The sequence below is a fragment of the Brienomyrus brachyistius genome, unplaced genomic scaffold (assembly GCF_023856365.1).
Source record: "Brienomyrus brachyistius isolate T26 unplaced genomic scaffold, BBRACH_0.4 scaffold40, whole genome shotgun sequence".
In the NCBI taxonomy this organism is placed as follows: Eukaryota; Metazoa; Chordata; class Actinopteri; order Osteoglossiformes; family Mormyridae; genus Brienomyrus; species Brienomyrus brachyistius.
The window spans coordinates 2,487,227-2,501,340 of record NW_026042315.1 but is presented as its reverse complement, the minus strand read 5'-3'; the positions used below and the strand labels follow the sequence as shown (position 1 = coordinate 2,501,340).

The 14,114-nt window shown below is 46.4% G+C and overlaps 3 protein-coding genes across 4 annotated transcripts in view; 1 reads left to right on the top strand and 2 right to left on the bottom strand.

The window, feature by feature from the left end:
- LOC125722597 (uncharacterized) overlaps positions 1-14,114 on the bottom strand; it is a 426,618-nt gene that overhangs the window by 179,463 nt on the left and 233,041 nt on the right. The gene's annotated exons all lie outside the window — the stretch shown is intronic.
- The window catches only part of LOC125722566 (cytohesin-2-like), a 227,538-nt gene that overhangs the window by 194,437 nt on the left and 18,987 nt on the right, over positions 1-14,114 (top strand). The gene's annotated exons all lie outside the window — the stretch shown is intronic.
- Positions 6,132-8,593, bottom strand: LOC125722638 (uncharacterized). Its single transcript, XM_048998814.1, has 4 exons — positions 8,573-8,593; positions 7,138-8,028; positions 6,295-6,429; positions 6,132-6,143 (listed from the first exon to the last, which is right to left on the bottom strand). The coding sequence occupies exons 2-4, from the start codon at positions 7,858-7,860 to the stop codon at positions 6,132-6,134; spliced, it is 870 nt and encodes a 289-aa protein (XP_048854771.1). The 5' UTR covers positions 7,861-8,028; positions 8,573-8,593.

Genomic DNA, 14,114 nt, shown 5'->3' with positions numbered 1-14,114 from the left:
TTTATGTGAATTTGTACATTTGTACATCTTACTTTGAAAAACTTTCATGTTACATTTTAAAACATTTGTACATCTTTCTTTGAAAAACTTTCATGTCACATTTTAAAACATTTGTACATCTTACTTTTAAAAACTTTCATGTTACATTTTAAAACATCTGTACATCTCACTTTGAAAAACTTTCATGTTACGTCTTACAAATATTTGTGTAACTAAAAACTATGGTCAAGTTATATTACCATTCTTTAAAGTTTTTAATGTGTATTTGCAGCATGGTGCTAAATGCAGCTTACTGGTTGCCATTAAATGTAATTAAATAATCATGTACACCTTCTTTAAAATAACAAGACTATATCCTAAATTCTTACACCCCTGCCTGATTCCACAGTTCCTACCCCACACTTATGTGTCCCCCATCCCACCCTTCCATGACTTGTGAGATAAGGAAAGCACACTTCTGCCTGCCTGGTCGGTCATTTCTAGCCACTATTTAGGTTCTTCCTCAAGTCCTGTTGCCTAAATGACTTATATCCCACTCATATTAATTTAAAATTTCGCTATAACAAAACAATCCTTATACATTTTAATAAAAAACGTGAACTATATATGTTTGTTTTTTTGATTGAGCAAACTCTTTTGTGTTTTTGTGTGCGTGTCCAATACAACTGTAGTTTGTATCAACTTTTTTTTTTAGTTTGACCTCCAGGGTGTGTGTGTTTGTCCGCATGCGCGTGAATAAACATTTACTGAAAAACGTATTTATTCAAATAACTAAGACTTTATTCTGTCAAAGTTTTTAAAAATGTGTTTTTATGCATGTCACTAAATGCTGCTTAATAGTACCTAACCGGGGGTGCTCCCCCAGAGACAGTTGCTAGTCCATTTATTCTTTTAAAGACTACTGATTCCAATTTGGTGCCATATGCTTTTATCTTGTAGGCCATAGGATAGCTCCTCCTCTCATTCTTTGCTCCAACTTTATCATTTTCTCCCAGAGTCTCATTCTCTCAGAGTTTCTCTCAGACTCGCGCAGCACGGCTCTCAGCTCTCCGGCATCGCTCTCTCCGAGTCCTTTGCGGATTATCCAAAGCCGTGGGGACCTTACCGCAGTACCGCACCAGTATGTGAATAAGTCCTTTGCTGATTCTCCAAAGCCCGGGACCTTACCACAGTACCGCACCAGACACAGCGTACGCTCACGCTCCATCAGGTAACCCACCCAGCTCAGCCCCGGCGGCGGCGCCCGACAAAAACCCCGACACTCGTAAGCACTCTCCTCAATATAAAATTATAATTTTTAAAATAAATAATAATAAATAATTAAATAAATTAAAATAATAATAAATAAATAAATCCCTCTCCCGTGACGTCACATCGTACCACCACAACCAAGCCCCGCCCACAAGTGAACTTTTGACCCGTGACCTTTGACCCAACCTGTCAATTTGATGGAAGCGGTATCCTCTATCTCTCTCTAGGGACATTTTTCACACAGTCAACAATGACAAGATGCAAACAGCGTGGGCTGCAGTGAACATAAAATAGATGGAGATACAGCTGGTCAGCACGCTCTCTATGGTGCCTCCGTAGAAGGTGCTGAGGATGGGAGAGGAAAGCTCTCTTCATCCGGCGCAGGAAGTGCAAACGCTGCTGAGCCCGTTTAACCGGTGATGTTGTTTGGTGACCAGTCCAGACTGTCAGTTATCTGCACCCCCAGGAATCTGACGCTGCTGACCAACTCCACAGCACTGTTGTCAGTGACGAGTGCTGAATGATTGGGCTGTTTCCTCCTGAAGTCCATGATCATCTCCTTGGTCTTCTCCACATTCAGGATCAGGCTGTTGTCACTGCACCATCCCACCAGTCTCTTCATCTCCTCTCTACAGGGCAGGTCGTCACTGTTCCTAATGAGACCCACTAATCTACTTTGGATTAAGCCTGAACACCACCTCTCACCCCCCCATCACAGACGTCCCGCCATAACACTGCCTTAATATATTACCTGCACTGAAGCCCGTTTGGAGCGAGGTGTTTCAGTGCTGCTCCGGTCTCCTCCCACAGTCCAAAGGCGTGCAGGGTTGGCTGATCGGCATCTCTAAATTGTCCCTGTACTTGTGTGAGTGTGTGTGCCCTGCCGTGTGTTGGCGCCCGCCCAGTATTGGCTCCCACCAAGGGTTAGTTCCCACCCAGGGTTAGTTCCCACCCAGGGTTGACTCCCGCCCAGGGTTGGTTCTCGCCCAGAGTTGGTTCCCGCCTGCACTCATTGTTCCTGAGATAGGCAAATCTATATTGTTCTATTATAAACTTATAATTAGTTACATCAAAGGCGTTTCGGTAGTTTGCAAACCCTACAGACTATTTACAAGGTAATAAAACTGTTACATACATGTAAATGGCGGTGGCATGGTGGTGCAGTGGTTAGCATTGTTACCATACACCTCTTGGACCTGGGTTCGAGTCTCTGCCTGGGTTACATGTGTGGGTTCTGGGTTCTGTATGATGGGGGCAAAACTAGACCTTATACAGTGGGGTGGGGGTGGCAAGGCTGCCTAGGCACCTGCCCCTTCTGTCTGACGGGGAAGCAACCAGACCTTGTACGGTTGGGGGAGTCAGATTATTTAACAAAACAAAACATTATTTAATCAAATATATTAAGAATAATTGCATTTACTTTAGTCCACTGAAGCAGGACAGTAACAGGACATAATTATATTTTGAATTTATACAGTAAATTTAAATTAATCCAGCAGACTGTGGTTTCATTATGTTACTCAGTTATGCTTTGGGTGACGCTGAAGCAGGACATTAATAGGACAGAACAGAAAGCCTTTATTGTCATTGTACAGGGAGGAAATACAGTAAACAGATATAAATATACAAGTCGTACATATACAAGGGAGGGGGAAAGCCCCCCCCCCAATCAGGATTACATTTAGTTACATTTCAGTCAGAGAGAAAAACTATACAATTATATGTTTCATGTTTATTCAGCTCACTGAACACAGTCATTTATTTTTTGTCAAACATACAGTCCTGTGCAAAAGTCTTAGGCTGTCCAAAGAAATGTTTACAGCTGTTTATCTGGGTAGCAAGTGTACTTTAGCTTAGAACAAAAAACACAATTTAACATTATAACACGTGCAAATTAAGAGTAACACAATAAAAACTAGTAATAATTTGTTCTGTTTCTAAAATGTTACTGATATCTAGTTCGATGGCTAGATGAACACCGCTTCAGTTCCCAAACTTCTCCTCAGGGGCACCTCAGCCGTTCCATGATTTTGTTAAATTTCACCAACAGCTCTATTAAATAATTAGATATATCGGTTTAAAAAGTCAGTGAGAGATTGACTAGCTGTATGAGGTCTGCTAGTGGCCAAGTAAAAAAATACATGGCTGCACTGGACGGTCGCTGCAAATACTAGGATGATTTTAGCAGAGGTTCTGAAATGGCGAAGCTGATACACTTTGACAGGCATCATATCATAGTTTTACACCAACAGGAGGATAATCCAGTTGCCCCTTGATGGTCTCATCCTCGCTGCACTCGGGCCTGGGGCAGCGGGGGTGTCTGGTCAGCTTATGCCTGTGCAAGACGTCCCTGACTGGCAGCTTACCATGAAGGCACTGCCAGTTCAGGTCCTGCAGCCTGTAATCCAAACCCTTAGGCTGGATTCTCGCCCATGTGCCTTCCTCCAGGCCCAACATGGCCCGAGTCTCCCTATGACCAAGCAAAGCCTTGTAAAGGGCTCTGTGCTTGGTCAGGGCCTCTGTCTTGACACCTGCCGGAATAGACTTACTCCACTTGACAGCGTGGCTGTAGTGGACCGGCAGGGTCTCAGCCTTGGGGCCGAGGTTGGTCCACGACGTCACCAGACGTCTCATGGGGAGAGCCAGCCACAGACGCACAAAGTGCTGATGGGGGTGCTCGAGGGGAGCTGCCAGGCGCGTGCAGAGCTGCGAGAACAACAGGCAGTCAAGCTTGAGAGGAAAGTCAATAACGTCCCTCCCTCCACTGTCCTTTCCGAGATACATCACTTCCCTATGCACGTACTCATACCTGCCCCCCCAGACGAGGTTAAAAACGTCCCTCGTCAGGCCCCTCCGCATGAAGCGGGGCAAAGGGTACACATGTGCAAGGTAGAGCAGGGTGGGAAGAATATCCACTTTTAAGGCTAAAACCTTACCTTGGAAGGACAGGGACCTGGACTTCCACAGTCCGATCTTCCGCCTGGCGATCGCCAACCGCTCCTCCCAGTTCAACCGGGCGGCACCATCCGAAAGGAAGTTGACCCCCAAAACTTTGAGAGGACCGTCACAGAGGGTGAGACCACCTGCGACGTCCTCCCTCGCCTTCCAGCTGCCGAAATACTTGGCCACCGACTTACTGAGGTTGAGCGTCGCGCCAGAGGCCCAACCGAACGCGTGAACGAGGCTCAAGGCATGACCGAGAGACTGATCCGAGCAGATGAAAAGCGTGGTGTCGTCTGCATACTGGGTCAGTTTAACAGTTGTCCCCCGACTTCCTGGGATAAGAAGGCCATCGACCCTGGGGTGGGTGCGAATGGCGCACGCCAGTGGCTCTATATAGAGCGCGTAGAGGAGGGGGGAGAGGGGACATCCCTGCCTCACTCCACTCCGCTGGGGCACCAAATCACTCAGGAAGCCATTGATAACAACATGGCTCCCAACTTCGTTATACAAAGTGAGTAACCACCCCAGGTAATTGGGCCCGAAGCCAAACTTACCCAATACTTTGAACAGGAAGCGGTGATCTACCCGGTCGAAGGCTTTCTCCTGGTCCAAGCTGACCAGCAGGAGAGGGAGGTTCCTATCCTCCACCCAGGCGATGGCGTCGCGGATGAGGTGGAGATTCCACGTCGCCGATCGACCCTGTACTCCACACGTCTGGTCGCTGTGAACCAGATGAGCCATGGCCTTCCTCAGGCGTTCGGTAAGGGTCTTTGCGATGAGCTTTGTGTCTACACAAAGCATGGTCAGGGGCCTCCAGTTGCCAAGGTCGGCCCGATCGCCCTTCTTGTGCAACAAAGAGAGGACCCCCGACCTCATGCTCTTAGTGAGCAAACCCCGGCGCTGAACGTCCTCTACAACCTGCAGTATTCCGGCCCGAGGACATCCCAAAAGGTGGAATAAAATTCCACCGGGAGCCCATCGAGGCCAGGTACCTTGCGGCGGTTCATCTTGCCAAGCACTGCAGTCAGCTCGGCCAAGGTGATGGGGGCTTCTAAGCCGTCCCGGATGTCACTGGGAAGACAAGGTGAGATGTTATCTAGGAAGCGCTCCCCAGCAACCGGGTCCGTATCCCTAACATTAAAAAGGTTAAGGTAAAACAATTTAGCAACCTCCAGCATGTCTGATGTATCCTTGACTATACTGCCATTTGAGGCACGGAGAGAGCTAAAGCTCTTCTCCTCCCGGGCTTCCCTGGCTCTGTGGAAAAAAAAAAGAATTGCACTTTTCATTATTTTCCACCTCAAATATTTTGTCGCGGAGCATTTGGGCCGAGGCGGCCTGTTCATGCAGGCGCCTCAGCTCACCCTTTATGTCAAGCAGCCGCTCGTGGTTGATGGTGCCCCCGTTGTTGTGAGCAGCGTATTCATCCCGCAACCTTCTCTCCAGCCGCAGAATGGAGAACTTCTTCTCCATCCTGCGCTGCTTGCTGTACTGCATGGAGAAGGTTCAGATCCTGTCCTTCACACTCTCCCACCATTCGGCCACGGAGGGGAAGGTAGGCTTGTCCTTCTGCCACTCGGAGAAGTGATCTAAAAAAAGGTGTCTAAAATCTCTCTCCTCCAGGATCTGCAGGTTCATTTTCCAATAGCCGCCCCCATATACAAGGGCGTCTATGGAGACAGTGGCCTCCACTGCCAGATGGTCAGTGGGCCACTGTGGGGAGAGGGACACCTTTTTAAAAGCAACGGGGGGTGAAGCTAAAATGTAGTCGATGCGGCTGCTGGCTCCGCGACTATTATGCCAGGTGAAGCCCGGCATGCTGGGGTTGCATGTTTTAAAACCGTCAACAAGTTTAAAGGAACGAATAAAATGGCGAAAATGCCCTGAGCTGACATCCTGTCTACCCTCCAACGAGATGTTAAAGTCCCCTCCTAAAATCAAGTGTCGATCTGTGACACAGAACGGGGACAACTCTTCAAAGAGAGTTATACGGGACGAGGCCTCCACCGGAGCGTAGACACATATGGCCCGGAGGCGCTGTCCCCTCCATGTGGCATCCACTCCCAAAACCCTGCCCTGAAGGACGGTAAACGCACTTACTTCTTCAAAGGCGCGGTCGCCAAAAAGGATCCCGACGCCTGAGGAGTGGACGCCACCTACGCTCCAGTAGGATCTACCCCTCTTCCACTGTCGTGAAAAGAGAGCCTCGTCCCGCTGGTCCCGGAGGTGGACTTCCTGCAGAAAACAAATGCTGAAGGGAGAAGATGCCAGCTGGTTAAAAGCAGATGTACGTTTTAAAATGTTCCTCAAACCCCTTACATTCAAGGTGACAATATTAAAATTGGCCATAGAATGTTAAAATAATAAAATACAATTAAAAACAACAAACTAAAATAATAAAAGCCAGCCATTAAAAACAATACTGTCCTACTGCCCCCCCTCCTCAGTCAACCTCAAAAGGTCCCCCAATTTCAGCCCCCCCAGGTACTCCTGTTCATTAGCAGTGTCCTGTTGACCGCTGTACTCCTGGGGGTTGCGGGGGACTGTCCCAAGTCCCACACCAGACGGGGGGCTTCTAACATCAGGGAGGGGGGATACTGTCGGCAGCCGGAGGGCTGGATGCGTCGGGTTGCGCCTCCCTTCTGCTCTTCTTCCTCCCCCGGGGGGATGCACCGCTCTTCTTTCGCCTGCTGCTGACGCCTGGAGCCAGGGCGAGCTGCTCCACCTTGTTCGGAGACCCCTCCTGCATTGGTGTCGCACTCGAAGGGGCCTCCTCCACCTCGACCAGGGCTTCTCCTCCTGCCCCCGTCGCCGGCTGTTCCTGCCCAGTCGTGGGGGCTAGAGCTCCCCCACCATTCTCCGTGCCGACTGCTCTGTTACCCGACAGAGCGTCGGCATATGTAGTCTTTTTCTGTGGGCAGGAACGAGCCAGATAGTCCTCGCCGTTGCAGTGTATGCAGCGACGGGGGCCCTTGCAGTCCCTGGCCATGTGCCCCGACTCCAGGCAGTTGCGGCAGCGCAGGTTAGCGCATCCCTCCAGGGTGTGTCCAAAGCTGTGGCACTGCCGGCAGAAGGGAGGCTGTCCAGAATAAAAAAGGTATGCCTTATTTCCCTGTAGGTTAAAATAGGCTGGGGGGTGGCTAAAACCGCCTGCCCCATTAGCGTCCGGGCGCAGGCGGGCCTGGAACTGGCGTCGGCCAGTCCAGATCCCCAGCTCATCCCGGATGTCCCTGTGGCCAGGAAGGAGGTCCACATACTTTTTTTTAAAAACAAGCAGACGGACTCGGCGGTAACATGCGGGTTAAAACAGTGGACAGTAATAACCCGCTTGTCGGGCCACCACAGAGGCTCGATGGTATACCGTCTAAGGAGAGGGTGCTGGGCCCCCTCCTTGCTCCGCTCCAGGACCTTGCTGCAGCTGTCATCGGTGGACAAGGTGACCTCAAAGAATTCGAAGGGGCCATTCCGCGGTACGCAAAGAACATCTTCCATACGAAGGCCCAGTGCTTCGAAGGCCACCTCCCGGATGAAGGCCAGCCGGTCGGGGAAGGTGCCCACCTCCCCCTCAGCCCTCCAGCAGAACCGGGTGGTATTCCGCAGGCCACCGCCTGCTACCAGCCACGGCCCGCTGAAGGGCTTCCTCGATGGTCCGCCGGCCGTTGCCATCCGGGAAGGTCCACCGACGTCGCCGCTGGAGCAGAGTCCTTCCGCCGCCGTGGTCTCGACGTCCGCCGTCCGCCAATCCGGGATGAGTCGAGCAGAGCTAAACTATAAAACCAGCTAAAAATAAAAACACCAGTTCGCCCAGCAGGGCGGCGGACAAGCCACCAGCCACTGCGGGATCCCCAGCCTACTAAAAACAGAAATAAAAGCAGGGATAAAAGGCTAAAAAGGAAGGCACGGGTCGCCCCGTGGCAGCGGCGGTCAAGCCACCTGCTGGTCACGCCTTAGGTTAACCGTGCCTTCCTCTAAAAAACCCGACGCAGTCCGTGAAAACCGGTAAAAAGTCAGTAAAATCCACTTGATTTTAGCCAAAAGGCCGAGAAGCGATACCCGCAGACTGCACCCCGCCGATTTTTAAATAATATTATGCTTGTACTACTTACATTAACACAAAATCACAATCTAAAAGGCTGAAACACCATGCAAATCAATGCCAACCCAGTACAATAAGAATTTTATTTATCAAACATTTAACAAATAGAACTACCTGCAGAACTATTACCCTTAACACAGGCAAAAGAGCAATTCCACCAGCAAATACAATTATACACCATTAAAATCTAATTACATGGCCAATAAAACAATTAAAATGTTACCTTACATGCATGCCAATAAAAAGTTAAGACAAAAAGAAAAAGTTCAAAAAGGAACATACCCGCAGACTTCCAAACTCTGCACAAGGGTCGGGCTAAAACAGCATCATACACTTTCCTAAAACACATAAAATCAGTAACCTTAGGAATAAAATAGGTCAATCACAAAATAAACAGCACAACAGATAAAATAAAATGTTAATAATGTTAATATTGATGAATATGTGCCAACAGTGATCAACCAAAAAAGTGCTCAGTAAATTCTGTACATGCCATTAAATACAATCCAAACCAAATAAAACACAAGCACAGAAAAAGAAAGCAAACTTACATAAAACCCGAGGTGTCCTTTGTGTGCTTCAGGAAAGCACATCATGTCAACCCTGTAGGATGGATTGTCACCACCTAGACGTACTGGGGCAGCCTAGGATCAAGGCAGTTAGATGGATGTCAGCTTACCTCTGGGGGTAGGTCGTTTAGGTGGATGGCAGCTTATTTCTGTGATCAGGGTGTTTGGGCAAATGTCAGCTTGCCTCTGAGATCAGAGTGTTTAGGTGGAAGCGAGGTTACCTCAGGGGTCAGGGGGCTGGGTCAAAGGCAGCCTACCTCTGGGGTTAGGGCATTTGGGTGGATGTGAGCTTACCTGAGGCGCCTGTGTGTTTGGGTGGACAGCAGCTTGTCTGAGATCAGAGCATTTGGGTGGATGGCAGCCTACCTCTGGGGTTAGGACATTTGCGTGACTGTGAGCTTACCTGAGGGGTCTGCGTGTTTGGGTAGACCGCAGCTTGCCTCTGCGATCAGGGTGTTTGGGTACATGTCAGCTTAGCTCTGGGGTCACAGTGTTCGGTTGGATGTGAGCCTTCCTGTGGAGTCAGGGCGTTTGGGTGAACAGCAGCTTACCTCTGGGGTCACAGCGTTTGTGTGTAGGGCAGCTTACTACAGCTAACTCTCAATTAGTTTAACTGAATTTATCCTAAAAAATAATATTTATCTCTATACCTGACACACAAAATACCGTGACTTATATATAATGTGGCATGTTGTAAATGCAACCAGTAATCAGAAGACATGTGAAGACACACAGAAGTGTGACATGTGCTGCACACCAGGGCAATTTCAGAATCCCAAATCAGATCTGTAGTTAACACCAAGCTATGGTAAACCAAGTGGCAACTATATACATGTATGGAAATCACACAACCCGAAAAACATATTAATACACAGGTATGTCTGACTCACTATCAAAAACGATGTAAACTTCTGTAGTAGTTAATAGATTAACAGACACAAAAAACCCAGAGGTACACCAACGAAAACACAGTGCAATGCTAGTATCCAACTAGCAAGAACTAGCTAACCAGCTAAAAAGTCGCAATTAACTTCTAAATTATCGAAACCCAGCTACATCGATAAGTACAAAAATTACCACGGAACATACATGTATTAGTTTAATAAAGTTTAAGCAGAAATTATCTAAATAAATCCGGCTTTAGTTTTGTTTGCCGGAGCTCGAACGCCGGACATGTCTTACTAAAAGGGCGCGAACTTCGGCCGGTTTGTGGCAAAGTAACCATGACAACCGCCTGCCGCTGGCGCCACACAACGTCGTTGACCGCAGTCAGACTCTCGCGTGTTTATGTCTGACCGACTCGCGTCGCCATAATGAGATTTAGTCGTACTTACGTTAAAAAAAAGCTCTTACCAACCTCATTTCACTGTATCCTATGCACAGCAATTTATTTAGCTTTCAACAAACTTAATTTTACAGAACAGAATTTCTGTATTGCCTCATTATATATATATATATATATATATATATATATATATATATATATATATATATATATATATTCATTAATTTTCTCTAGTCAACGCACTGAATTACGACGGCCAATATTATGTATTATTTTGACAATAATATAAGTAGATTATTCTTTTACTATATGTAAATTCCTTAATTATATTCCATTGCTACTTTACAAAAGCCTTCAGGAAGTTTGGTGTTTTCATGACAACTAACCAAGTGTCTAACCAGTGTTTACCTGAATAATACAGAAAATTAAATGACACTTGTTAAACTCACCTGGACGTACCTTTTACAGTCGTTTAAACCGTCATGAGCAATGCTGAAATCACTGTTGCAAACAGTTCAGCGCGTAACATTGTCATTATTTTTCATCCTTATTAAACAAGGGCACGTTTTTGTGTAGTCTGTGGTGAAATGCATTTTATATTTTCGTTTTTTGAGACACTCTCCCTCCGCCGTGACGCTCCATGGAACCAATACCTTCGGTTCTCTGGGAGTTAAATAAAAGCCCGCCCGCACTGAAATATGATTGGCTTATATGGCTAAGTAAACCAATCAGGATGCTGTCTGTCTAGCACTGGCTACATGAAGAGTCACACATATAGGGATCCACACATACGCACGTTCTCTCTTTCTCTCTATCCCTCTCTCTCTCGCTCATTCCTAGCTCATTTACTTGCTCATTCGTGTGTGCTACTGTCTCGCGTGCATGCTCTTGTTTGCTTGCTCTAGTTTCCAGGATATAAATTTTTTTAATTTAGGGGCATCAGGGAGCCGCTGTCAATATGCGGGAGACTTGGGATGTCTGGATAACTGCTTATTTGTACTATCATGATAACTGATCATTTCCAGGGAGCCGTAAATGTTTACACATATTTATTATTTTATAATATTTCATGTATATTTTCAACTTATTCACACCTTATTGTACCATGCGTCCATGCATACTTTACTGTAAAATCAGACAGATAAACGTTTAGAAAAATAATCGATTCTACAACTTAACTTGCAGCTGTCCAATTACACATCCATATTTTATTGCTGCAGATAACTGAGGTAGGTGTGGTATATAACGCTGAAGGTTAGACGTATAGTACAATAACATATGTACAACATGTGGTCATTTCAGTCAGACAAACGTTTAAAGTGGAAAACGAGCTTTATATTTTACCGGCAATTTCCATAGCACGTCTTAGTCGAAGTACTACACTGCCATCTATTGAACAAGTAGGGTTACTGAATCGTGAAATGTTTTTTTAGGACCACTAAAAGAGGATTATCAGTATGAAGGTTTATCAATAAAAATAATTTATTAAAATAAATATTACAGGACTCTCCCTGAAAATAAGGTGTTCTTAGCTTCCAAAGCCAAGGACACATTCTAGTGATTTTCCAGGAGACTGAACCTAACTAACCTGGGGCCTTATGAAAAACAATCAATCAGCTCATGTTGAAGCTCACAAGGTGTGGAGAACAAGAAAGACAAGTAAGGGAGAAAGGCAAGGTGCAGAGCATACACAAGCAATGTAGCGGCACATCAGTTATAGTGTATGATTAAAAATACTCATCATTTCTCACAGTATCAATAGTGGCCCATTGCTCCTACTGTAGCCTCACACCTCCAGGGTTGTGGGTTCAATCTGCACCCCTGCTGTAATAAACAGTGAAATTATCACAGTAACACTGTTTATCAGTAAAATAGTACAATACTGTAGAAAGTAGGGCAATATTTATGAGAACCTTGCCGATAAAATGCTGCAATGCACTGTAATTCAGTACGTAAACTGCAAATAAATAAACTGTAGAATTTACTCAAATTAAATGATGTAATAATTTGCACTCGCTTTTTTGGGTTGAATTTAGTATACGCAATTCTAGGAAATATTTTAAATAAATCAAGTTAAAGTCTGGGGTGGCATGGTGGTGCAGGAGTTTAGAATGGCATCACCGGTTCATCAGGTGTGGAGTTTGCATGTTCTCCCCATGTCGTTGGCACTGTTGCCTCGCACCTCTGGGACCCGGGTTCGAGTCTCTGCCTGGGTCACATGTGTGTGGAGTTTGCATGTTCTCCCCATGTCGTCGTGGGGTTTCCTCCGGGTACTCTGGTTTCCCCCCACAGTCCAAAAACATGCTGAGGCTAATTGGAGTTGCTAAATTGCCCGTAGGAGTGCATGTTTGAGTGACTGGTGTGTGAGTGTGCCCTGCGATGGGCTGGCCCCCCATCCTGGGTTGCTCCCTGCCTCATGCCCATTGCTTCTGGGATAGGCTGCGGACCCCCCGCAACCCAGTAGGATAAGCGGTTTGGAAAATCGATGGATGGATGGATGTTATTCCAAACAATAAGTAAAAAAAACACTTACCGTGTCAATTCTAGGGAAATTAGTTTCAGTAGTTTTGTGGTTGAGGTGACACTTCATCCAGTCCAGACGGTGGATAATTGCTAGGCAAAACATCAGGTCAGCAGGATCACCGCTTCGTTTCACAACTAACATTTTCCGGGCTCTAACATACCGGTCTCGCACTTGTTGCCACTTGTTTTTACAAATTTCCAAATTAAAATTCAGGATGCTTGAAATCTCTTGCCATCTATTATTACATGTTATTTTGATGAGGATAATTGCGGACCTGCTCAATCAACAGGTCCTCAAACGTGGATATCTTGACTGTTGAGTGCAGATCTCGCAACACTGCCCCCTATAAATTACGCAGGTATTGCATCTTCGTATACGTTCCGTAAATTTTTGAGTATGTGCACAAAAACTGACGCAAAGAACGCAGGATACGGACCGCGGCTGTACGTACGTACATAAGTGTGTAATGAAAAGCAAGTATTTTTCTGCCTTTAGTTTAACATGTAGCCCTACCTCTCGGCTCTGCTTCAAGTGGGCTCTGCCTGCAAGATTTCTGACAGAGGGGATAATCCAGATCTGGCAGGTTAAGAATAATATTGTGAAGTTGTTTACCAATCTCTACCTCAGTGCCCTCTCTAAGATGCCAAATAGTCTATCTGCTGGGGAAACCTCTGAATGCTTAGGTTCACCCATCCCTACTGCAGGCACAAGCAGACTGATGGGATGTGCCAGAGATGTGGTCAGAGCATGGCTGCATAGTAATGATACTGTCACTGCCACTGGAGATGTGGATGCAGTCCTTAGTGTCCTGAAGCAGCATTCTTATTTGACTGTGCATTCTGGGATGCCTCCAGCAGATTTTTGTTCAACCAAGTCAGATGCTAGGGAGGATCCTCTGGACTATTGGTTTAGGCTGAATAAGGCAGCAGATGATGCCAAAGGGTTTATTACATGAGATGTTAGGGCACTGCCATGTCTATTAGAAATTGCTCTGTAGGAATATCTTATTAATGCTTTTACATTTATCTGATGCTTTGATCCCTGCGATGGGCTGGCCCCCCATCCTGGGTTGTTCCCTGCCTCGTGCCCATTGCATCCGGGATAGGCTCCGGACCCCCCGCGACCCAGTAGGATAAGTGGTTTGGAAAACGGATGGATGGATGGATGCAACAAATACCAGTTACCATGTTCAGAAGGTCAAGTGCACTCACCCTACCCTTTGTTGGCATTAAGTGGATAACATTTGCTGGGTGATACTGTATGACCGGGGGAGGCGTTTGATGATGGATGTATTATGTGACATTATAATGTTCTGGGCATCTACTTTGATAATGCTTGGGTAATAGTACCATGTTTTGTTATTTAATATAAATACTTGACTGAACCAGCTTATGTATTTGGTCTTTAAGAAGTTTTTACTGTTGTCTGGTGTGCTGTCGTATAACC